The sequence below is a fragment of the Podarcis tiliguerta genome (assembly GCF_965153285.1).
Source record: "Podarcis tiliguerta genome assembly, chromosome: 1".
Taxonomy (NCBI): domain Eukaryota; kingdom Metazoa; phylum Chordata; class Lepidosauria; order Squamata; family Lacertidae; genus Podarcis; species Podarcis tiliguerta.
In genome coordinates this window covers 35,644,774-35,670,078 of record NC_139534.1, presented here as the reverse complement: position 1 = coordinate 35,670,078, position 25,305 = coordinate 35,644,774, and the positions used below count along the sequence as shown (strand labels likewise).

The 25,305-nt window shown below is 40.5% G+C and overlaps 2 protein-coding genes across 5 annotated transcripts in view; both read left to right on the top strand.

Annotated features, from left to right (window-relative positions):
- Positions 1 to 8,603, top strand: part of MBD5 (methyl-CpG binding domain protein 5) — a 101,501-nt gene extending 92,898 nt beyond the window's left edge. For all 4 annotated transcript variants that reach the window (XM_083405287.1, XM_083405285.1, XM_083405286.1 and 1 more), the window contains 3 exons: positions 528 to 601; positions 4,027 to 4,102; positions 5,171 to 8,603. In XM_083405287.1, coding sequence (XP_083261413.1) covers positions 528 to 601; positions 4,027 to 4,102; positions 5,171 to 5,242 — 222 coding nt within the window. In that variant the 3' untranslated portion in view covers positions 5,243 to 8,603. The remainder of the gene's footprint in view (positions 1 to 527; positions 602 to 4,026; positions 4,103 to 5,170) is intronic.
- The window catches only part of KIF5C (kinesin family member 5C), a 312,660-nt gene that overhangs the window by 148,990 nt on the left and 138,365 nt on the right, over positions 1 to 25,305 (top strand). The window lies entirely within an intron of this gene.

Here is a 25,305-nt window from a genome sequence, read left to right as displayed (position 1 = left end):
ATAGGACACTTTTACTGTGACTGTATTGTTCACCTTCAAGAAGCCCAGAAGAATTCTAGAATTGTATAGAATTGTAGAGTTGGAAGGTATTACAAGGGTCATCTAGTCCAGTCCCATGCAATGTAGGAATCTTTTTGTCCAGCATGGGGCTCAAACCCACAACCCTGAGATTAAGAGTCTCATGTTCTACTGACTGAGGCCTTCCTTGCTGTCCATGCCAGGTGGGCTGTAGTCAGTGTTGAAGGTTTTTATTTTTGTTTGTATAATGTATCTGAAGGTGTCTCTGTTGTTGCCTTGAATAACCGAGTTTAAAAAGCAGATTAATGTTATGGAGACAGAAACCCATGGGATCATAGACTGTAAGACTGTGTGTCTATCTGCAAATCATTATTTAATAACTGGATGCCTGAGTGAAGAATAGTTGTCTTCATCTGCTCTCACAAGTGGTAAATATAGTTAAGAACCGTGATACAAAGTTGTAAGAAAACTCTGAAAATGACTGACTTGGTGTTCATGTCTTTACTCAGGTGGAGCCTGATAAGTTGAAGACACTAACAGAAGGTCTGGAAGCCTACAACCATGTCAGAAAGAGGAATAGAAAGTAAGTATTCTATATATATGAAGAGTGGATTCCAGCGTAGCACTAAGTCTTACGTTTCATCAGTGCCCAATGAAATGTTCTCCCACCTGGTGCACCCACTAATCCTGTCCTAGAGGTTTTCCCCCAACCTCCAGAGCAGATTTGGAGAGGGTGTAGGTCACACATGCGGAGACAAAAGAGGGCAAGTCTTATTGCACAAGCAGAAATTCTTGCACTAATAGGATGGGTTCACTTTATCCTAGAGATAAATGACACTCTTTACAAAGACTGAAGTTAATTTTGAAAGAAGAATTGTAGTTTTTGGTGTGCTTACAGCTTCCATACGCATGCACACACACCAATTAGGAGTCAGTTGGGCTTGGAAGAAGATGAGACAACAAAAGCCACTGCCTCTTTGCCCATCTTCCTTCTCTTCTCTTCTCTTCTCCTCTCTCTCTCTCTCTCTCTCTCTGTGTCTCTCTGTCTCTCTGTCTCCCCCCCCCAGTCACTAGCCAATCTGAGCTGGGGAAGTTCCTTCCTAATCCCAAAGATGGCAATTAGCCAAGCCCATCCATAGAGCTTGCCAGAGATCATGAAATTAACATGCTCCCTGATGAGCTAACAAGCTGATTAGTGTATCCCGTTAGTAATTACCACACTGAAAAGTAGACCACAGCTTTAAAGCCACTATGCATCTTGTAGAGAGGGAAAAATGATACACCTTAACAGATTAAAAAGCAATGAGCAGGTGAGCAATTAAGTGAGCAGCCTGCAGAGAGGGCACATCAGTCAGAGGAGAAGCAATTAACACCCTTTTTAGTTTAGCTAAGCACAAACACCCCCTTTCCAATGTAGCACCACACAAGCAGCTAGGCAGGGGGCGGGGGAAGAGAGCAGAGACATTTATTTGAACACATGCAGTAATTAGACAAGAGGTACACCAAAATAAAATGTAGGCCACACAAATAGTTGTTTATATAAGGATAATATTTGAAGTTAAACAAATTTTAGTTTTGGCACTTTTAGCATCAATTCTGCATACATTGTATAGGGCACAAAGGAAAATACTATATCTGCATGAATACAAAAACGATACTGCTACCAGTTCTAACTTCTGTTAATATTACTGTTTGCCTGTTACTGTAACGTTATAGCAAAATGATTTATATTTGTTAACTCCAGGGTACCTTAGGAAGCCTTTTATAAATAAAATTCACTATTTTAATTTTGTTTCATCTAATCTTTTCTTATATCTATTAAATTCAAGGCAATCGCTTCCCCACATTCACAGGCAACTATTGCCAGGTAGGGCTGCACCATAGGAAAATAGTTCTCTCCCACACAGGAGGGGAGAGGGAAGCTTACTGTTCATTCTGGTAACAGAAGGGGTTGTTGAGCTATATCAGAAGGAGCTTTCTGACTGAGCCATGCTTTTAGGCCAGCCACACAGATTTCTTGTCTGCACCTTATCTCATGATGTGATGTTTTCCTTGTAGGGAGAGATGAACAATGCCTTGCTTTTAGTTTTGATCTCATTGCAGTTTCCTCTACAATCATCAGTTGGGGGTGCAGACAATGAAGATTGGTAGGGGCACCTATAACTGCTCAGGAGATTCTATTTAAGATTCTCTCAGGACAGTGCACCCACAAAGGCATTATGGCCCAAAGGGACCAATGTATTTCCTGGGCAAAGGCAGACCATGGTTACATGTCCACAGCCAGCCCAACACATCTAACCGAAAACAAACTGGGGGCGGGGGAACATCCCATATTCCTTGCTATTTTATTTTCATAATAATCCAATTGTGTTTGAGTGAATCTGAAACGTTCTCTGCCACAAAGACATGCAGTCATTTCATGCAAACATGTAAGTCTTCAATTTGACCATTCTAGAAAGAGGTGTATTCTGCACCTGTAATATCTAAGCATATTATAACTTACTCCGGTTTCTCTGAAGAGTCCTTAACATTTCAGTCCTTTTTGTGTACAGACCACTTGGATAAAAGTGCAATATAAATGATGCAGGCAAGATTAAATGTTTGTGGGCCAGTTTTCTTCTGGCCACCGTGTGGTCATGGTGCAGTTGATGGGTGAATTCTGAAGAAAAGTACACATACCGTATTTTTCGCCCTATAGGACGCACTTTTTCCCCTCCAAAAATGAAGGGGAAATCTGGGTGCGTCCTATGGGGCGAATGCAGGCTTTCGCTGAAGCCTGGAGAGCGAGAGGGGTCGGTGCGATATGAAACTAAAACAAGGCACTAAAAAGTTGCATGTTAAGCAATTTGAAAAATTCTGAAAAATCCAGAATCATTGGTTAGCTTAATTACTGTATGCTGCCTTGCAAAAGCCACCCGGTTATCTGTTTCTTTCAGTAACCAAGGGCCAAGGCAGACAAGATTGATTTGCTTCCTGGATACAACATATATGTAGAAAATGGAATAGACTCTGCATATGCCATAATGTGTTTGTTTAATCGCTGTTGCAAAATGAACTTGTATGTGTTTGTCACATCTGACAGTGTAAATGGAGTTTCCACTATGGATGCTATATACACATAAGAAATTAATATTGTGCAAATGGCCCTAAAGTACATAAGCATATATGGAACCCTAAGATCCATAAAAGCCATAGATATCATGGAATATTCTGTAATTAGACTGAAGGTAGAAGACACACTGTAGAAGCTTTCTTCATATTGAACTCTCCAGCTATGGAATAAATGCAGTGTTGTTCAGTTTGGGACTCAGGTAAAGCAAGCCATTGTTAAATTCTGCAGCCGCCTGGTGATTCTTTAAAGCAGCCTAAATAGTTGAATCATGCCTTTGTGAGAGGCAATTTTTTTTGGCGCACATACTGATTGCACATAGCTAAGTTAAAAAGAAAGATACATTATCCTCTTGATACCTGCTGCTTTGTCTCTCTCTCTCTCTCTCTCTCTCTCTCTCTCTTTTTCTCTCTCTCTCTCTCTCTCTCTCTCTCCTCCCTCCACCACGACAACCTTTCTTCAAACATCCACTTTAGCATTTTAGTAAAAATGTGATAATGCCATGCTCTGCTTTTGAGCAACGTGTTCTTTGTTGTGCAGTTTGTCATTTTAAAAGAAACACCTTTAAAAGAGGCAAACTAAAATACTGATTGCCCCATAAAGTTAATTTGCAATTCATGTAGAAAAAAAGATTGATTTTATGCCTAGGTGTTTAGTGTATGCAATTTTTTTAAGTTACAGTTTGCTTTTTTTGTTTTTATGCTTTTTGAGGCATAGGCTGCATTTAATCTAAACTGCTATATTGTATGTAATGGATGGTCTCCCATGGCTGAAAATATGAGTAGAATGTTATTTCAGTTTGCAGTTTATGTCTTTAAATTACATATTTTTAAATGGCATATTCTACTACAAAAAATCATGGGCATTCCTGTAATTTTTTCCTTTGTTTTTAATCCTAGAAGTGGGAAGCTAAATAATCATTTAGAAGCTGCTATACATGAGGCCATGAGTGAACTTGACAAAATGTCTGGGAATGTGAGTACCAACTTCAGAATATATAACTTATTTAAAGCAGCCAGGGGGGTGGGGGGGTGATTCTAACAAAATGATGGTTCTATTTTTGCAACTGAAGCTAAATCCTACAATTAGAGAGCCATTATAATTTCAGCAAGCCCGGAGAACTAGAAGCTACCATAGATTATTCCTAGCGTATGATATGAAGACATGAGACTTGATAAAGTTTTCTAAAGCCAAGCAGGTCTGCATCTGTCAGTGCCTGGATGAGAAACCTCATGGGAACCTAACATACACCACCTTGAGTTCCAAAATGGAAGAAAAGTAAGAAAGCAAGCGAATAAATAAAATGGGACCTTTTAATGACATCTCTTAAGTCTGGAACCACAGGCCTCATACTCAAGGTCCCTTATAGTGCAATCGAGTGCATGTCTATCAAGAAGGAAGTTCCTTTGAGTTCAATAAGGCTTAATCGCAGGTAAGAAAGTAAAGAATTGCAATTTGCAATATACGTAATAAATGATCAATGGGCTTCAGTCTAGCACACTTCCTCTTGGCTTGCATACAAATTGTTTGACTTCATCACTCCTACAGTTGGGAAGGGATACACATTTACAGTCGAAAGGGGTGTGGTGGTAACGCCATTCAGGGCAGACTCTTAGCGTTACCTAGCTGCATCACTGTAGGCAGCTCACTGTCATTCTGTATCCCCACCTCTACTATGGGAATAATTACTTGGGTCTAATGGTGCTCTGCACAAGCATGAAAATGCTTCTATTTCCCAACTTGGGGTGGGTGCTGATTTCTCCTGACCTCCTATATGTAGCTTTAGTCTCCCTACTACCAAAATCTGAAACACTATTCTTGGCAGGGGAAGGCCAGAAAGCCCCATTTCATGAATGCAAGTCGTTTATAGGATCTAACCCAATAATAAAGCCTTACAAAGTTGTTTATAAGGATTATGGAGATGACGTATATGGGCTGCTTTGAACACAATGAAAAAAATACTCTATAAATAACAAGTATTTCATTATTGTTAACTGGCTTCCAGCATTTTCATTGTCGTTGTTACCTTTGTGCTTTTTTCAGGTGCACCAAATTCCACAGGGAGACAGACAGCTGAAGCCTCCAAAACCCAAGAGGAGGAAGATCTCTAGATAACATTGAATGTCTTTGTTGCTGGTCCAGTACTTATTTAAAAAAAACAACATGCACATATATATATAATATCAGGATGGATAGAGTTCATCACCACAGGGTGCTAAACAAAACAGTGGTACAGTATTCTTATTGGTAAAGAAGGAGAAGTTAATCCAGATCTTCAAAAGATTACAGTGTGTGTATAGAACCCTTTTTTCTATAATACTAAAATTGTGATTATAAGAAATAGTCCAAATGTTTCTGCAAAATTTTCATTGTGTATATAGATAAAACAGAATTTCATGACGATATCTCAAATGTAAATAATGTACAATATTGTCATGTACAAGCGTACCTAATGCACACTTTATCTTTTATTGTACAAAAAAATAGTGTACAAAATTCTTTGGTTTCTATTGAGTACACATACAAGAGACTACCAGTGTAAAGTGATAAATAAAAATACAGCCTAAATGCTTTTATATAATAATGTAAAAGATGCTGTTTTTGTATTTAACAGCAGTTGAAAAGGCATGATTATGTAATACCTTAATTATGACATAACACTTCTCGCCACTGAGTGTTCATTTATAGTGTCTGTTTGGAATGAACCTTGCCTGGAAGTGGGCTGTACTCCATTTAAGGTCTCTGTAGGAGAGTGCAACCTTGCAGATTCCTAAAGGGATGTGGGATTGCAGGTCAAATTAAGAAGTCAAACACTGCAACTGCTGGTTGCATTTTTATTATTATTTGCCTGAGTTTTTAAAGTAGAATGCTGTAGATTTTTTATTAAGAATATTTAGATAGAATATTTTTAGTCCGCTATTGCTTTAACAGAGTTTCATAGCCACCTGTTTTTAAAATCAAGTTCATCTTATACCACCATTTCTTTTGAACTCCTTCATAGCCTAAATTGGCTAGCCCAATTTTTTGAAACGGGGGACATGATTGATTTTAATGTATGGGAGCAATAGCCCAGTTTTAAGAACCATGCTCATTGCTAATTTTGTTAATTGTCAGACCTTACAGTTCAGAAAAAAGTGTCCCTAAAATTAAAGAAGAACTTTCAGTGGCCAGTTTTGCCTCGGTGTTTTTATGGAGTTCAGTGGGACTCTCTCAGCACAAGTGGTCACTGAATCACCCTACTGCTGATACTGATGCCCACTGGCCAGTATTAATATTCTAGAGCTGAAAGGTGGCTTACAAAACTACTAGCAGCACTGGCCAGGATCCAAAGAACTGCAGAACTAGTTCTGTGCACCCAACGGGCCTGTGTTTCTTGAACAGAAAATCTCCTTCCCAACCATATGGGTAGCAAACCACTTCTGAACCTGAGTGGACTTACAAAAACAGTTTATGATACAGCGTGGGGTCTCTTGTGAAAAGGATATTTGTGTCAAAAAGAATCCAGCTAGGCACACCCAAATCTTTGGGTGTACCTTAAAGGTAGCTCTTTGGATCCCAGCCAATGATTTTATCAGTATTATGTAACATATCAGATTTATTTTATTTAATAAGAATTATTTATACCATTAACAGATTCTTATATATATATAAATTTATATGAATTTATATATATATATTTATATATATACATATAAATGTGGCAGAAATGTGCAGGTTGAATCTATTAACCAGATTATTTATGTTATGTTAAGTTTGAAAGAAATGTGAAACGTGCGTTAGAAAGCTGATCATACACTACACAAACCTAAAGCCGCGAGGCATTCTCAAAATACCAGTATCTTTAAAATACCAGTGTCACTTTCAGTGTTGATGCTGCGTGTGGCAGCAGTGGCCCTCCCCTTCTCCCCAGGCAGCCCGAAACATATTCTCTGTTTGCCATGCCTGGGCCCAAGATGGAGTCCTTAGGACCACCTTCTACCTCTTCATCTGGGAAACCACCATTGTGTTTTATTCTGGAACTTGGTTCCTTATAATGGCCTAGTTACCTCTCCTAGCAAAGACTGCTAGTAATTGGCACCATCTATGGCTGGTAACAGCACCAGTAGAACGATAACCAAAATCTAGTGCTTACACAAGGAGTATTCATTCCCTGCCCACGTCACCTGCTCCGTTTTCCTATGTGATATGAGCCCCATTAGCCCCAGAGGGATCTGAGGGAGCAACATGCCCATGGTCCGCTCTCCTGTGCCAACGCACACAGCACTACCCCTGGGCTAGAGGACTTGCTCTTATCACCTGTGGACCCAGCCCTTCTCCCTTTTTGCCACACCCCAACCCGAGGGAATGCAACTAGCTACACTAAGCTACAGTGGCCTGGAGACAGAAACCCTTCCTTCTGCTGGGTAGGTTCATTTTGTCTTTTGTGTAATGGCAGGGCAGCCTGCCATAATCCTACATGAATCTCATGTGAAGTGATCTTTTGTGTAGTTTAGTTAGCACTCTTTTTTTTTGTTTTGTTTTGTTACGAGTTGATGTGTTTGTTATGTTTAAAGAGTTAATGTCCATTTTTCGTACCAGCCTGAATTTCTGCTCTCGTCTAAACAGATGTTTCTATTCATGAATACTCATGTGTGTGTGTATGTTTGGGTGAGTGGGTGTATGTTTATATTTAGTTCTTTCCCCCCCCCCCCAAGTTTTTTTTTTTTTTTTTGGTCCCTAAAACTGAATTTGTATTGACCAACCCTTCTTTTGACATTTTTAACTAATTAGGTTTGTACTTTTCTCACCAATGTATACTTTACATTAGTAGACTATGTAAAGTATTTTTGTGCACTTGATTTCATTGGTTAATATTGGCATTGATGTGGGTGCTAGGAATAGTTTGTTTCAGTCCATATAGATTTTTTTCCTTCCTCTTTAGAGTTTTTATGGTTTTATGTAAGCAGTTAATGTAAATATTGTGAGCATTACAGGTCATGCAGTGTTGTAACATTTTAAAAAATGTTGCACCTACTTTACAATTAAAACGCTGGTCACTCGTACTTGAATTTTGCCCATAGAGCCATTTCTTTCTCTTTGCATTGAAGCATAAATTACTTTTTTTATTGAGGCCCAACCCTTCTTTCTACGCTAATTTTTTTTGTTTAACAAATCTATATTTTTCTAACAGAAGATTTTAACATTTAAATTTTTTTTTGCCAACTTTCTAACTTATGATGAGATACTCCTATATTTAGAGAGTGAGAAAATACCCTCATTTTGGAAAGTGGAATAATTGAATTCTGCAACTTGGCCCAATGACAGAAATCACAAGTGGGACACTAAAGTTGGGCCCCAGAAGATTAATTAGCCTCTCATTAGATCGATTAGTGGATGTTTGTGTGGTGTTTTGAGGATATAAAGTGGTAACTATCCTCATGTGTCTATTTATTTATTTATTCTTGGTGGGTTGTGATAAAATTATATAAAAATCAAAGGAATTATTCTTCTTTCTATCATGGAGCTTTATGAACACCATATAATTATTTCTATTTATGAAAAGGGTTTAGTTCCTAAAACCAATTATTTAGGCTGAAAGTGATTGCTGACAGTAGTTATGAAAATAATATCTAAAGGGGAAAGTTAATACATGTCCCATATCAGTTATGGCCACAGCCTAAGTTTGGGGTTTTGATTTATAGTTTTATATTTAAATTTACCAATGCCATTGTGCATACAACTTGCTAATAACGCAATATTACTGTGGATTCCCTGAATATTAATGGTATAAAGTATCATGGTGGACTGAATTACCTTTTATTAGCTACAGTTTGTATTTTGCTACATAGGGTTTTTAATATGAATATTCCAGAAGAGCAGTAGCATAAGAATGCTTTTCTATTTTAAAAGAACCCCATTCTAGTCTTACTAAGAGTTAGATTTTTTAAAAAAGAAACAATATCAGTTTTGTAAAAATTTGATAAAATTGTCAATATTATGATTAAATCACACAAAAAGCCTCACTGTTATGTTCTCTTCCGGAAGGGGGCCATGTCTGCACAACACCAGTCTAGGAGGGGATACATGTCCCTGATTTAAAATGGGGTGTATGTTGTACTATTTTAAAAAAAAACCACATGAAATTAACACTGAGTTAATATATAAATCCTCAGATAATTTGCTTATGATAGAAAATCTGGGACACAGCACTCAGTTCTCCTGTTGTGTCCAGATGTTAATAAAGATGTCAACTCATGAAATACTGTATCCAGCAGGTCCATTTAGAAATAAGATTGCATGATGGCTGTATATTCTGCACTAGTCATCTGTAGTTAAAACAGAGAATTCTCAATTAATTCCCCTGCTACTGGGTGTATATTTGTGAAGATCACAGTTGTCTTGAAACTGATCAAAAAACCCAAAATGCATTATTTTGTATCTGCGATCCATTGCATCCTACACATTTTAGGCATTTTACGAACCTGTGCATCCTACACATTTTAAGAACCTGCTACTTTGACAGCTAATACTTAATCAATGAAACTGTGCAGCAAGCATGGTAGTTACATTTTACTTGATTGGATAATAGGTCCATTCAATTTAGCACCAACAGTGACCCACCAGATACCCACAGGAAGCTTACAGGACTTGATGGAAAGTCCTGTTGGTCCCTGATCTAGCATGTTTCACCTTCTGATGTTCCATCTTTAAGCTTTTTTTTAGGGGGGGGAGAATTACAGCCATTGAAAAATAAATCTTCCGTGAATTGGTCTAATACTCTTTTTAAAAAGCCATATAAGCTAGTACCACATCTTTTGGCAACGAATTAAGGCAACGAATTATGTGTTACTTGAAGAAATACTTATTTTTGCTTGTCCTTAATCCATTTTGTTCAGTGACCCCTGTTCTAGTATTTTGATGCTGTAGGGGCAGGGAGACACATTCTAGAATTGGAAAGAATTGTACTAGTTTAATATATCTTGAGTTTTGAAATGGTTGACTAACCCCATTCTACCTAACCTTAAAGGTTTTTGCCAATCCTGGTGTTGTATCAAAAAGGTGTCGATAAGCAGAAACTCCTATCCCAATGTCCATTGCCTCCATAATCCTGGATATATCCTTACCCAAAACACTGGCATCAGCCATGCTACAAACTCACATGCTCATTACTCACTGAGAAAAAGGAGGACTTCTAAATGCAAAACTAAAAAACTAAGTTATTTATTTCTCATTAAAACATCCATGGAAAGCATATGAAGCTTTTGATGTCACTAATTAAAATGGATTTGCTTTCCAATTGTACAGATGAAAAACACAAGAAAGTGAGATCTTGCTACCTTTTCCCTCTCAATTAATTGGGGGTGGGGGGAGAGATCAGGTGGATTTTATTATAAGCCACAGTAATCTACTGCTGTGTTTTGAATTTATGGTGTAACTTATTAGATAAGAAAGCAATAAAGAAAGAGGTCATAAATACAAAATGGATAAAAGGAAAACTGCAATGTCCAAGTTTGCCAAAGATTCATTCTCAAGTTCATATCACTCAATTATAGACACCACAGGACTGAAAAAATTAAGCTGTGCCAATACACGTTATCCAGATGTTTTGGTTCTAGTTCATCCCTCCACCCTCTACAAATGGACATAATCTTCCTCATTCACTTTAAGGTTGAGAACATGTTTGAAATTCACATTCAGTGCTTTCCCAATAATGAAGTAAATGAAGAAAGCCGTACTCACAAATGAACTCAGCATAGAGTTCAATAGATTTGAATTGGGCTGAATGTCTCCTGGAATGAATTTCATATCCCAACAACGAGTTGCAGATCTTTTTGAACTACTAGTGTACATAAGATTCCTTTTTATCCAGGTGTTCTGGAATTCCAGAACCAGAGTGAACTGGCAATGCAGAAGATAAATGTCTTCATTCTCTTCCAACTCAATCTTGTCATGATGCTTCGTGGCATTACTGGATGGTGTCTAAATAACTGCAGGTAAGTTATTTGAAGGTTATATAAACAAAAATTCTGTTTGACTAGAGAGTTTCTTAGTTGGTTAGTTGCCTACTTGACGTGCCTTTTTGTTCCTAATTGCAAGGGTTCCAACCTCCAGCATCAGGATTATAAACTACATGGACCCTTATTGCTGCTGGAACTCCTGTTCCAGTCCTAATGACCAAAATAATAGGGAATGCAAGGTGATTGACCCCTTAACAAAAGCATCGATTGACTTGGCCTGAGACCCGCTCCATGGGACAACTTTAATCAGAGGCACTCAGCACAGACCCTCTGGAATGCCATAAATGAGTCTTACGGTATCCCATCAGCCTAGCTCCCAATGGCATATTAACAGCAGCTGTGCCTTTTAGTAAGTGTCAAAATACAATGTACTATGTGCCCTTGGTCGATGTGCATGTGGGTTACAGGTTGTGTTGCTATTCTGATGGTACGTTCAGTTTTAGTACCTTAATGTTAAAGGTAAAGGGACCCCTGACCATTAGGTCCAGTCGTGGCCGACTCTGGGGTTGTGGTGCTCATCTCACTTTATTGGCCGAGGGAGCCGGCGTACAGCTTCTGGGTCATGTGGCCAGCATGACTAAGCCGCTTCTGGCGAACCAGAGCAGCACACGGAAACGCCATTTACCTTCCCGCCGGAGCAGTGCCTATTTATCTACTTGCACTTTGATGTGCTTTTGAACTGCTAGGTTGGCAGGAGCAGGGACCAAACAACGGGAGCTCACTCCGTCGCGGGGATTCAAACCGCCGACCTTCTGATCGGCAAGTCCTAGGCTCTGGTTTAACCCACAGCGCCACCCGCATCCCTAACCTTAATATTACTAAGGTTTTATTTTATATATTAATAAATTACATCTCAAGATAGTAATAAATAAGGGAACAAAGCAATTACAGGAACAGTGTAGAGTGTGTTAGAGCTCAGCCTATGGCTTCCTATAAAGATGCATCTAAAGCATCTATGGAAGGAATCCTCTTTACAGTTACTGGGTACTCCTGATCTAGCCCAAAGGTAATCATTTTGAAGTCTCATTGGTTTCAGCGGGAGACATTTAAGCATAAGCTAACTCTCCCATTTATTTCAATGGGTCTTTTACTGCTTTGTGCTCTGTTAGTTTGCGAAGAAACTTTTAAGAAATAAAATACATTAAATGACTAATGAGGACATTCAGTCTGCCGTCAGTGAAACACACAGTGTTATCTTTCAGATACTCAAATGGAATATGAGACGGTAGGCTGGAAGATGCATTTTATGACACATTAAATATAAATAAAACAGCTCACTAACATATTTGAAGGAAAGAGTGCATTAATAGGAATTTTCCAGGTAGTTAAGGATATGTTGCAATTAGACTTCATAGTATTGATATATTGAGATAGATGACAAGGCTCAGAGACACCGATGCAGACTGTCGACTAATGGGGAGAGATGGAGAATAATAGTGATATATATTTTTTTTTTAATTCTATATCTAAATGGGAGAACCTCTAGATATGGAAGTAGTATGAAGGAAGTAAAAATAATCTTTGAATTGTAGTTATCCTTTTATTATGTAAGCTGCCTTCAGAATGAAAATAGGTTTGGGGGATTTGAACCTTGCAAGAGCCTTGTTTAGGCAAAATTAGAGATTTTGGAAGGAGGCATATGAATGGAATCTATTCAAGACCTTTAACAACTGGAAATCACTACTAAGCTATACTTTATGTATTTGTGGCCAACAAGCATTCAGAGCTATTATGATTGGATCCAGAGGTGCTCTTCCATGAACAGGAATCTCATTCCTTGTCAAGAAGGGCTTTCTCTCTTTTGGCACAAAATCCTTGCATGAAAAAAGAGAAATGATATCCAGATTGTGTTTTGTTTGCACAAAGCAATACACGGTCATTTGCATAAAGTCACACAATGTCTCCACCAGCTCTTGGACAATAGTTTACAGAATAGCACCATCACCAGAATTTCTTCCACTAATGCAGCTCTAGAGCCAACCCATTTTTATTACATGTTGCTGTCCATTTATCCCATTTTCAGGAACAGTTCTTTTATCTGCTGCTCCCTGTAAGCTGTTTACTAGCAGTGTGCACCAATTAAAAGACTCAGAACTTTGTTAATCAGCCAGATTCAGCTCAAATCAATATGGAGGTTATATTATTCAACTTTTTTTTTCAGAAAAGGAACATCTATAAGTTTTTTAATTTTAGCAGAATTGAAACTTGCATGCAAAACTCTTCAATGGACATCTAAGCAAATCCATGAGATGTTTTGCTCTCCAAATGTATCTCCACACAATTGTTTGGGGAAGTGACTATGTTGTGGGAGCCAAGGCTCTGATTCTTTAAGCAAGTTTTCATAAAAGCAATTCAACAAACAATCGTGGGGATGATTGCCCCAGAAAGCATTTAGTGGAGGTACAAGAACTTGAAAGAACTTAAAGATCTTCATTAAAAAGTGTGTCCTACTTAAAAATCTCGTGTTATTACTTTTAATTTATCTTGTAATGTGTTGAACTGTGTGTTTGTGTCTTTGCAATATTTTATTTGACACTTTTTTTTGCATTGCTTTGAGAAAATGCCACAAATGAAGATGGAGGCCTTCACAAAATTTGAATGTTAAGTTACCAACCATTTTTATCTGTGTATTTTCTGCAGGTAGCCATGGCCATTAAGCAATATCAAAGTTGGTATAACAGATACTATTAGAGCTTACGCTGTGTGACTGCAAGTATAAATATCCAAGGTCACAGGAAATTACCCAATTGAATAACAAGGCAAGGCTGTGCTGTTGAAAGGGCACTGGAGATGAGAAGGCAAGTTGAAAGAGGAACAAGGGTGTGGCAATGAGAAGACAGCTATTTTTATGGCTAGAAATTGCAATCTGAAGCTGTAAGAAATGGCCTAGATGACAAAGGAGCCGTTGCTGCCATTTCATAATTTCATTTTATTCTTGAAAGTACAGTGGTACCTCAGGTTACATACGCTTCAGGTTACAGACTCCGCTAACCCAGAAATAGTACCTCGGGCTAAGAACTTTGCTTCAGGATGAAAACAGAAATTGCGTGGCGGTGGCGGGAGGCCCCCATTAGCTAAAGTGGTGCTTCAGGTTAAGAACAGTTTCAGGTTAAGAATGGACCTCCAGAACGAATTAAGTACTTAACCAGAGGTACCACTGTAGTGATAGTGCTTTTAACCGGCTTGGTGTAAGATGACACTTGTGCCAAATCATGAGCCAATCAATTCAGCTCCAGGTTAGGTTCAGAAATCTCTGGGACCACATTCATCCAGCATTTAACTCAGAAAGGAAATTTTACTTAATAAAAGGGAGAGTAGTTAATTTTGTCTTGCAATTGGCCTTCTACAAGCAAGGTCATATTTTTTTCTCCTCCTCCTTCCCAATATGTAAGTTGTATGCCCTTCTATAATGTGAGAAGGCAGAAGATAATATTTTCAGTATTGCAGTAGTATTGCTTCAAATGCTTTTTTCTTCATTCCCTGTGAATTGATAAACACCGAAAACTGTGCCTGTATTACTAGAGTGTGCAGCTTGTTATAGGCGCTCCTCACAAATTAGGAAAATGCAGCCCAGATACTACAAGTTCCGTGGTATATTTGTTGTAATGCGGAGCCCCAAAGGCAAGCCCAATTGTGAAGCAAAGAGAGAGAAGTCTCTTTGGGGAGATTTGAGGTGGCAGAATTTGCACTTGGTGATGCTTGTTTTTTTGAAAGTACAAATAAAATAGTGCCGCTTCGAGTTCCACAAGCACAGTCGCCATGGCAACCCTGTGTGTAATGCTAGCATTGCAACCCTACCAATACTATCAATTTGGAGCATTTTCCAGTGGTCTGCCACTTTCTTTAGCTTTTACTGCTTCCCTTGCCTGTTAAGAGAAAGCATTGCTAAAGGGAGAGACAAACAAGGAAAAGGAAAAGAATAGGAGAGCCAGATTGGGAGACACAAATGGTGGCCTGCAGCCAGCACGTAAAGATCAGGCTGCTATGCCTGCTTCCTTGATCTTTACATTTGCTCTGAGGAGCACACAGGGGTGGAGAGAAACAGCTTGAGAACTTGCTGCATCTTTTAGATTTGGCTTCTTAAACTCACCTCACTTTCTTAGGGACTATAGCTTAATGGCTGCATGTATGTATGTATGTATGTATGTATGTGTTTTCTTTTTTATGCCACCCTTCCTCCCAAAGGATGCTTGCATGCAGCAGGTCCTAGATTCAGATCCTGCCTTCTGCAGGTCCCAGGAAGCAACACATTTGCTTCAGAACGTGGGAGATCTGCTGCCAATCAACAACAGAAGACTAGATGAAGCACTATTTCACATAGTCTAACTTTATTTTTCTTTCAGTGTTTTGCTCCTGCTTTCCATTTCCGCTCAATCAAAGGGAAGGAGTTCCTGCCTTCTCTTTTCCTTACTGTAGCAGCATTGTTTTGCTTGTCTTCAGGTGTTCCTAGCTGCTGTAATGCTGAGACTAAAAATCAGGTCTTTAGGGGAATTCCTTGTTTCTACCCTTTGAACCATGAGCCAAGGGCTGCCCTTTCAGTTACAGGAGCAAAGGTCCATTGTGACAATGCTACAACTAAGTATGAAGCAAAGCTGTTTGGACAGCGCAGTAAGAATAGCAGATCCAGGGCCTGACAGCCCTGCTACGGTGCCCAGAAAAATATGGATCCAAAGCACAGATATTCATAAGCATTCATGGACAAATGTAGACAGACGTGGGGACAGCACAATTTGAATCTGACTTGCGCCAGAATTTTGTGTTGGTGATAGGATGTCTTTCAGAGGGCAGCTTCCCAGTGGCATGGATATGCCATTCAGTATAGTCCAAAGTTTGTTGTTTAGTTGTTTAGTCGTGTCCGACTCTTCATGACCCCATGGACCAGAGCACGCCAGGCACTCCTGTCTTCCACTGCCTCCTGCAGTTTGGTCAAACTCATGCTGGTAGCTTCGAGAACACCGTCCAACCATCTCGTCCCCTTCTCCTTGTACCCTCCATCTTTCCCAACAACAGGTTATTTTTCAGGGAGTCTTCTCTTCTCATGAGGTAGCCAAAGTATTGGAGCCTCAGCTTCACGATCTGTCCTTCCAGTGAGCACTCAGTGCTGATTTCCTTCAGAATGGATAGGTTTGATCTTCTTGCAGTCCATGGGACTCTCAAGAGTCTCCTCCAGCACCATAATTCAAAAGCATCAATTCTTCAGCGATCAGCCTTCTTTATGGTCCAGCTCTCACTTCCATACATCACTACTGGGAAAACCATAGCTTTTACTATATGGACCTTTGTTGGCAAGGTGATGTCTCTACTTTTTAAGGTGCTGTCTATGTTCCTCATTGCTTTTCTCCCAAGAAGCAGGCGTCTTTTAATTTCATGGCTGCTGTCACCATCTGCAGTGATCATGGAGCCCAAGAAAGCAAAATCTCTCACTGCCTCCATTTCTTCCCCTTCCATTTGCCAGGAGGTGATGGGACCAGTGGCCATGATCTTCGTGTGTTTTTTTTGATGTTGAGCTTTAGACCATATTTTGCTCTCTCCTCTTTCCCCTCATTAAAAGGTTCTTTAATTCCTCCTCACTTTCTGCCATCAAAGTTGTGTCATCTGCATATCTGCGGTTGTTGATATTTCTTCCGGCAATCTTAATTCCAGCTAGGGATTCATCCCAAAGTTTATTTTATTTTTATTCACTAGGCGAAAAAGAAAAAGATGGTGACCCTGATTACTCATGGTTTGTGTGTATTCATTCAGAAATTTATATTTTTACAACCTATGGGTGGCAAGCATAGTCTTAAGACTGTGGAGGATGCATCTTTGAATATGATGGCTGCTCTGATACATGGATACATCATCTGAAAAACAAAGGAAAGGCATGCCTCTTGATTTTGAACTATTGCTTTTACCCATATGTAGATATAATTTAGTATAACTGGCGTATCAGCTAAAATTCATCCAATTAATCAGCTAAGATATAGTCAGCAGTCTATAATTTGAACACCTTGGCTTCCTTCCAGACAAAATGCACTGGCAATTTGGATCATTTCCATCCATTTCCCATCCTATCAAGATAGCTGTGCAAATTGTCTACAAAGGGATGAGGATTCTAAAGTATATTCTCATTGTTAACATAGTTTACATCCCATGTTGTTTGTCCTCCTCATTAATATTTATTGCTTTTACTAACAGAACAATGAATTGGCAAATTGTGCAAGAACTTGCCAAGGGAGAAGCCCTTCCAGCCCGACTCTCCAAGCACGAAGTAAACATAATTAAAATTAAAGTTCTCCCTAAGCTCTTGTATGTCCTTAGGAAACTCTCCTTGGAGATAGTTAATACAATTCTGCTATAAAAAGTGATAATCTCTGGTGTGTGCCTTTGTTGCGTATTATTTCATATAAACAGAGTAAACAATAGGGGGATATTTTGCTGTAATGGGGAATAAATTAAAAGACACTTTGTCTGAATATAGTCATTATATATCATTTGTATAGTGCTGTATGAAATCGCTTTACAATTTGTATAGCACTGTGTGAGATTGCTTGACAAACTTTCTTTTTCACTCTTAGCAAAACAAAAACAAAACAAACAAAAACTCTGGAAGATGTTGGTGGCTATGCAGTGAGTCTGGTGAAGCAAGATTTTAACCTAGATGGGCCTAATGCATTGTCTCTGTTTAGCCAAGTCTGAAAACAGAATCTCTTTATTTAAAAAAAAAATACAGAATAGGTAAGTTAAAATCACTGTGAAAAACAGTATACCAACATTTGGGAGGGGGGGATATGTCTGAAATACAATGCTTATGAGTTTAAATCTGTATACTAATATTTATTTGGATATTTTCATATTTATGTAACCAAAACCACACCACTGATACAATAAATGAGTCGAGTGTTGGCAGACTTGGAGAAGCCTTGAGGTGGGCACTAGTACCCTAAGCAGCAGGAGGGGCAGAACTCCAAATCGACCCATAATAACTCAGTGCCACGTAATGTTGAGACACTGAAGCCCTACTTTGGGCATTCATTTTTCAATCGTGTGTGAGAGAACAGGGTTGCACTGGCAAGCCCCACCCCTTTTAGTGCATCATTTCCCCTTCCTTACAGCCCTCCTTGACTTTAAAAGGTAAATGGACCCCTGACCATTAGGTCCAGTCGTGACTGACTCTGGCGCTCATCTCGCTTTACTGGCCGAGGGAGCCGGCGTACAGCTTCCGGGTCATGTGGCCAGCATGACTAAGCCACTTCTGGCGAACCAGAGCAGCGCACGGAAATGCCGTTTACCTTCCCGCCGGAGCAGTACCTATTTATCTACTTGCACTTTGACATGTTTTCAAACTGCTAGGTTGGCAGGAGCTGGGACCGAGCAACGGGAGCTCACCCCGTTGCGGGGATTCGAACCACCGACCTTCTGATTGGCAAGTCCTAGGGTCTGTGGTTTAACCCACAGCGCCGCCTGCATCCCTTGACTCTACCAGGGTTCTAAATCATTGGGCACACAAGAGACTCAGTTCAGAAGGATGCCCTACAGCTCAGGGAGGACTGTTAAAATAGGTACCGTGACCATGATGCACCAGTGAGGGCAGGGCTTGTCAGCACCGCTTTATATCATTGTTATCACATAAGAGAAATGAAAAACCCAAATAGGACTTGTCATGCGGGGATGGGGGGCAGAGTGAAGAACCCTGAGAACCAGGTAGAAGGTAAGGACGTGGAATGGAATGGAATGGAATGGCTTGAGCAAGAGGGCAGATAGATATTACTAAAGGTCAGAAAGAGCCAATCTCCTCCTTTTTGTTTGTTAAAGTCGTATACAGCCCTTCACCCAAAGATCACAGGGTGACTCACACTGAGAAGCTATTTTTTCAGTGTCCCTGGAGATGAAAGCAGAGGCCACCTAGGGATTGGTGAAACCAGCCCCTGCCGGGGGCGCAGGCCCAGAGTGGGGCACAAATTTCACCTATCAGACTATGGAGTATATGATGTATACGTGTGTGGCACCACAGCACAAAGGAGTGCATATTTTTTTCACTCTTGTCTTGACCTCACTCTGTACACTTGGAGTACTTGGTTGTGTAAAATAGTATTTTCTAATGTAGCTATTGTGGTAAAGTGATTTTTTTGGGAGGGAATGCACTGATACAGCTCCTTGCAAAGGGTGCAAGGGACCCTAGGTATGGCTCTGGATGAAAGACAAAGCTGCCCTTAGGTATCAGTAGAGGAAATTAAAGGGCTTAGTGTACCTGGGATTGCTCTCATCCCCACAAAAAAATCACAGAGGAAAGGGAAAGAGACCAAACGGAGAAAGAAGCCGAACAAGGACTGAGCATTCTCACTGGTTATGGGAAGCTGTTTTTTGTAGAAACCCACTGGTTTATATTAAAACCCAAATTACTGTTGAATTACTGTTGTAAGTCACAACCAGCATCCAAACTCTGGATTTTCCAACCACCACCCCTTCTGAGATAGATACATATTCATTCATAATTTTATTTGTATGCTACTTTTCCACAAAACGTATTGTGCTCAAAGTGGCTTGCAACAAAGAAATCAGGAATCTCAAAAACAGCCATTGTTAAATGTAAAAATAATAATATAGGTACAGATACAGTGTTACTTTTCTCAAAAAAAAGGTGCCAGAACCAGTGGCGTAGCGTGGGTTGTCAGCACCCGGGGCAAGGCAAGTAATTTGCGCCCCCTAACCCGTGGATTTGCGCCCCTAACCCTAACCCCCAGATGTTGCACCCGGTGCGGCCGGCCCCCCCTGCACCCCCCACGCTACGCCACTGGCCAGAACTCACCATGAACACCTCCCTCGTTCTCTTAGAATGGCAATGGCACCCACTTGAGAGGTGCCGGAACTGAGTTCCAGCAAGTTCTGGCTGAAAAAAGCCCTGGATACAGAAAAGCACTAGATTTTTTGGTGAGTTCATTTTTGTTTGTTACAGCACAAATGTTTTTAAAGGGGATTGCTCACAGGTAAGCAATTACAGGATTACAGCTTTGATTGCTTTTCAGATTCTGTTCTCAGATATTATTTATCTATTTTATTGTCTCCATTGCCTTTTCCCACCATTAGCAAGAGACGGTCTTGCTACTGTTAATGAAATTTATTGCTTTTACATAGTTACACAGGCATAATAAGACACCAGTTTTAAGTGGGAGGATCGGAAGCTTAATCAAAGAAGTCGGCAAAGAATATTATTTATGTAGTCCAGCATTTTATCTATAAAGATTATACCAAGAGCATGAGGAATCCTATCTCTTGCAGTATTTATTTGCATAGCATCCAAATACCTTGAGGGTTGAAAAAAAAGATAACAACTGTTACCTGACTTCAGTGCAAATATAACCGTGCCACATTCCTCCCCTGCAGACTGTTTTTAATTAAGTAGATTTCAATTAATTATGGAGTATGCCCAGCAGGACATTATCAAGCAAAACAGAGATCTTGGAATGGAATGATTTTGTGGGAATACGACTTTTCATGTCCCATCCCAGTTCATGTTATAAGCCTCTTTGTTTGAAACTTAAAGAGTTGAACTGGAGCCCACACTGGTCATTGCCATCAGGAAAAATAGGTTCCAGCTAATCAGAGATGTTATTTCTTGCATTTTACTCCCTGTGTGTCTGCACTAAAATGTTTGTGTATTAACAGCAGCTTGGCTTGTGTATGCGTCAGTCACAGGACAGCTGGAGTAAGGGATATTTGGCAAGCTGCTCTCCCCTCAGGTAATTATTAGGTGTCTCAGGAAACTGGCTTGCTAAAGGGCTGGTCAAGGGAAAGCAAATGGAAATGTGTTTGTTTTTTAAACAGGTGAGGATAGCCTTCAAGTTTGTGAAATCTGGTTTTGGACCAGAACCCCAACTCGTGCTAACCAGAGTCAGGGCCACAATACTTGTTGAGGGGTGCAGAGCTATTACCTTCACCGCTGGGATTACCTGCATACATGGCTACAATTCTGGAATCCTAGCAGCCTATTAAAGAAAAGAGAAGGGTGGAGCCTTTTTTATATAAAAATATGGCGGGGTGCGCTCCCGTCGTTCGGTCCCAGCACCTGCCAACCTAGCAGTTCGAAAGCACCCCCGGGTGCAAGTAGATAAATAGGGACCGCTTACCAGCGGGAAGGTAAACGGCGTTCCGTGTGCGGCACTGGCTCGCCAGATGCAGCTTGTCACGCTGGCCATGTGACCCGGAAGTGTCTGCGGACAGCGCTGGCTCCCGGCTTATAGAGTGAGATGAGCACACAACCCTAGAGTCTGTCAAGACTGGCCCGTACGGGCAGGGGTACCTTTACCTTTTACATGGGAGTCAGAAACCATGTTGATCTACTGCAGATCACACAGAAACTGACTAGCAAATTCCCATCTACTTTCTGCCTATTCCTAGTCTGTGCTGCCCTAGTAGGAACACTGGGGGGTAGACAAGATGGTGTCTGTCTCATGTTGTTGGACTACAACTCACATCATCCCTTACATTGACAGTCCTGGCTGGGGCTGAGGCGAACTGAAGTCCAGCGCCACCTTCTTTTTATTTTATGTTTTAACTTAGTAGTCACTTGTCACCCAAAGGTCCCCAAGTGACTTAATGCTACACACACACACACACACACACACACACACACACACAAACACACAAATATCACAAGGTAATAACAATGCAGGGGGTGATACAATACATCAATATATTGTCTAATAACATATATGAAAAAGCAAAAACATAACACCTGGAAATAGATATGCATGCAATAAGGATAGAGACATCCAGTGATTAAAAATGGGTAACATGTTTTTTTCTGGATTTATCAGATGTTCCTAAGTTGTTGCTTTTCCCCCTTTGGGCCAGTTAACACACTCTTGCTTGGAGTAATAGTGATTGTCTGTCAACATATTGCCTGCCCCAATAGCCTCCACCGACAAGGAACTTTCACAGAACTGATTTGTGATGCCCGTTTTACTCAGCCAGGCGCTCACATCATTCTAATTGCAGCTATCATGAGATGATAGTTATGTGAGTTGGTCCCACGTCATCCCTAGAAGTAATTGCAATAAGGCACTTCACATGCACATCTGTGCCAAGGGCTTCCAAGTACCTTACTTTCACAGCCTATATAACTTTCAGAAGCTTCAAACTTTCTGTATTGGCAATGCTATATGGTGCCTGAGCATGATCACTTTTGGCTATTCCATTATGCCGCTTTGCATTATAAAACTTTAATGTCAAGAAATCAACTTTCAATAGAAGGCTTTTCCATTAAACAGGCAACCCTGGAAATTATTAACCCCAATCAGCCTATGTTGGTGCTCAGATAATTAGCGGGGGGGGGGGGGGAGTTAGAGGATGATGGCAAGAAGGGAGAGAGGTGGCTGCTGTAAGTCAAGTTGCGTGTGCTTTGTCGGTTTGATAAAGTTATTGCATGAGAGAGTCCACTTGTGGTCTCCACTTGTGCAACAAGGCTTCTCATTCTCCTCCCCTCTCCATGTCCTGCTCTGTGAGAGCTTGAGGCTCATATGAGAAGCCTGGCTGTGTGCCATCTCCAATGTCCGGATCACCAACAGGACATTGGAGAGCTCCCAGGATCTTGCTGAGACAGCTATATATACTACTGTCTCTGCAAGCACCTAGATCCATGAGAAGCCTTGTATATCAGTTAACTGGCCCTGCAGTGGTGAACCCCACCTTCCCAGAGGAGCTGGTTGACTGTTAAAGGGCTCTTGTCTTATTTTGCAGTCTTTGACAACACAAGTGTTGTGAGAGACTTCTCTGAATCAGAAGAAGGCAGCAGGACAGTGTGTTCATGCCATGCAGGTCCTGAAGAAGGTCCCGTCAGTCCCTGCCCCCCAATGGATAGAGCTGAAGCCTTGTCCTCCTTGGTCACCCATCATACAGTGCGTTGTCATGGGTCATGGCACCTTGCAACCTCTGTGCATCCCCAGAATCTACTCCGGAAGTTTGGGGAATCATCTGGGGCAAATTGGGTGGGGTGCAAGGGAAGAAAAGGAAGTCCTATTGTACAGGCTGATTTTCCCTGCGCAAGCAAGCAACATTCTTGCATATCACCTCAGATCAGAAGTACAGAGAAACAGGAATTATGTAAAATTACCTTTGCCACTAAGTGAGAAGTTATGGGTGACCAGTTTGCCAGATGATTGCATGCAAAACTGCAGTAACTGACTGCTTTCTTAGATTTCACCTCAGTCTTTTGCATGTGTGTGAGAGAGAGATTAAATCTAATCAGCTTTTTAAAAGAGTGGTACATTTATTAGTTGCATTTTGCAGTCATTCAAGAACGGTCCCCTAGCAGTGAGGAGTGGCCTTCTAAGAACATTTTGATTTCCTGCCACCAGCCTAGTTACTGCTATTACCACATCCTGTTATAATACTTTCTTTCAACTGAGGACTGGGTTGTGGGCTGTGTGATTGGGGTTCTGGGTTTTTTCCTTAAGGGAGTTGCATTTGTTTGTGATTAAGATATGGAATTGTAGTGGGAACCTTTTTCATGTGCAACGCAATCTCATGCATGCTTACTCAGAAGTCAATCCCACTATGTCTTAATGGGACTTGCTGCCCCTTACATATGGAAGCAGAAGATTTCAACCTGAAGTCATCTTTTCTTTTTAAAAAAATCCCACAGAATTAATTGTGTTCATTTTGGTGTTTTAAAGTAAGTACAGTGGTACCTCAGGTTACATACGCTTCAGGTTACAGACTCCGCTAACCCAGAAATATTACCTCGGGTTAAGAACTTTGCTTCAGGTTAAGAACAGTTTCAGGTTAAGTACGGACCTCCGGAATGAATTAAGTACTTAATCTGAGGTACCACTGTACGTTTAGCAGCTAGAGTATTTGTGACATAAGAGAAATTCCCACTCCAGGTCACAAATCTCTCTGCATCACCTTCGGCCGGTCACTAAAACTCAGCTTAATCCACTTCACTGGGTTGTGTGAGGCTTAAATGGGTTCTTCACTCTGAGAAAGGATGGGTCACAAATACCATTTTTATCTCAATATTGGAACTTGATGTTGTGGGTAAACATCCAAGGCAGTTTAAGAGAAGGAAGAAGGGCAGAGTAAAACAAGCCTCTTTCTGAAAAACCAAACTAAATGTTGCCTGGTGGATAATACGTTGAATCAAGACATTGACTTGAGTTTGACACATTTCAGTGATAGTCACTCATCTTGGACCTTTGAAAGAGCTAATAGGGTTGGGTGGGATTTATCCAAATGGTTGTTTCTGCAGTAGCAAGAGATGTCATGATTCTTTTTACTGTGAACTTTGTTTATTATATAGTATTGTGCTGATAGGGCCACACCTTCCCAACATTTATTTGCATGGGGACAGAAGATTTTTAAAATAGTGCTCCACTGTTCATGGTGGTAAGCACGTTAGCTCCTATATTTAAGCCATATGAATGCAGCCAAAAAACACTCCTTACTCTCTGTTTCAACATACTCTGTAAAATGACAATGTCTCTCTTCTCCATTCACTGTAAGGTGATTTTGGTTCTAAGGATAAGTGAACATAATAAAGGAATTTTGTATATTTACATATATCACACAGGGCTGGGCTGTGGGCATCAGTCTGGAGAGTATCAGGAAACAGAACACAAGGGCAACAAAGATGTAGAGTCAGGGGGAAAAGCCAAGGCAGAGATGTAATGCAAGAAATGCAATATGTGCTACAACTCAGGTAGACCTTGTTGCTAAACTAAGGTGCAGCTGGAAAAGAAAGTCCTTATACAGTGGTACCTCGGGTTACATACACTTCAGGTTACATACGCTTCAGGTTACAGACTCCGCTAACCCAGAAATAATGCTTCAGGTTAAGAACTTTGCTTCAGGATAAGAACAGAAATCTTGCTCCGCCGGCAGCGCAGCCGCAGCAGGAGGCCCCATTAGCTAAAGTGGTGCTTCAGGTTAAGAACAGTTTCAGGATAAGAACGGACCTCCGGAACGAATTAAGTACTTAACCTGAGGTACCACTGTATACTTCATACAGCCAAGGGGAAGCCAATAGCCAGCCTGGGTGGATGAAGCCAGGCTAGATCTGGATGGTTCTTCCCTGAGAGGCTGCATTTATGCAGCTCACCACATGGGGCAGTGGTCAGCAGTCCTTGAAAAATATATGATAAATAAAATACATGATTGAGCCAAGTTCCATTAACAGAATGGCAGATAAATGTTTTGTTTAAA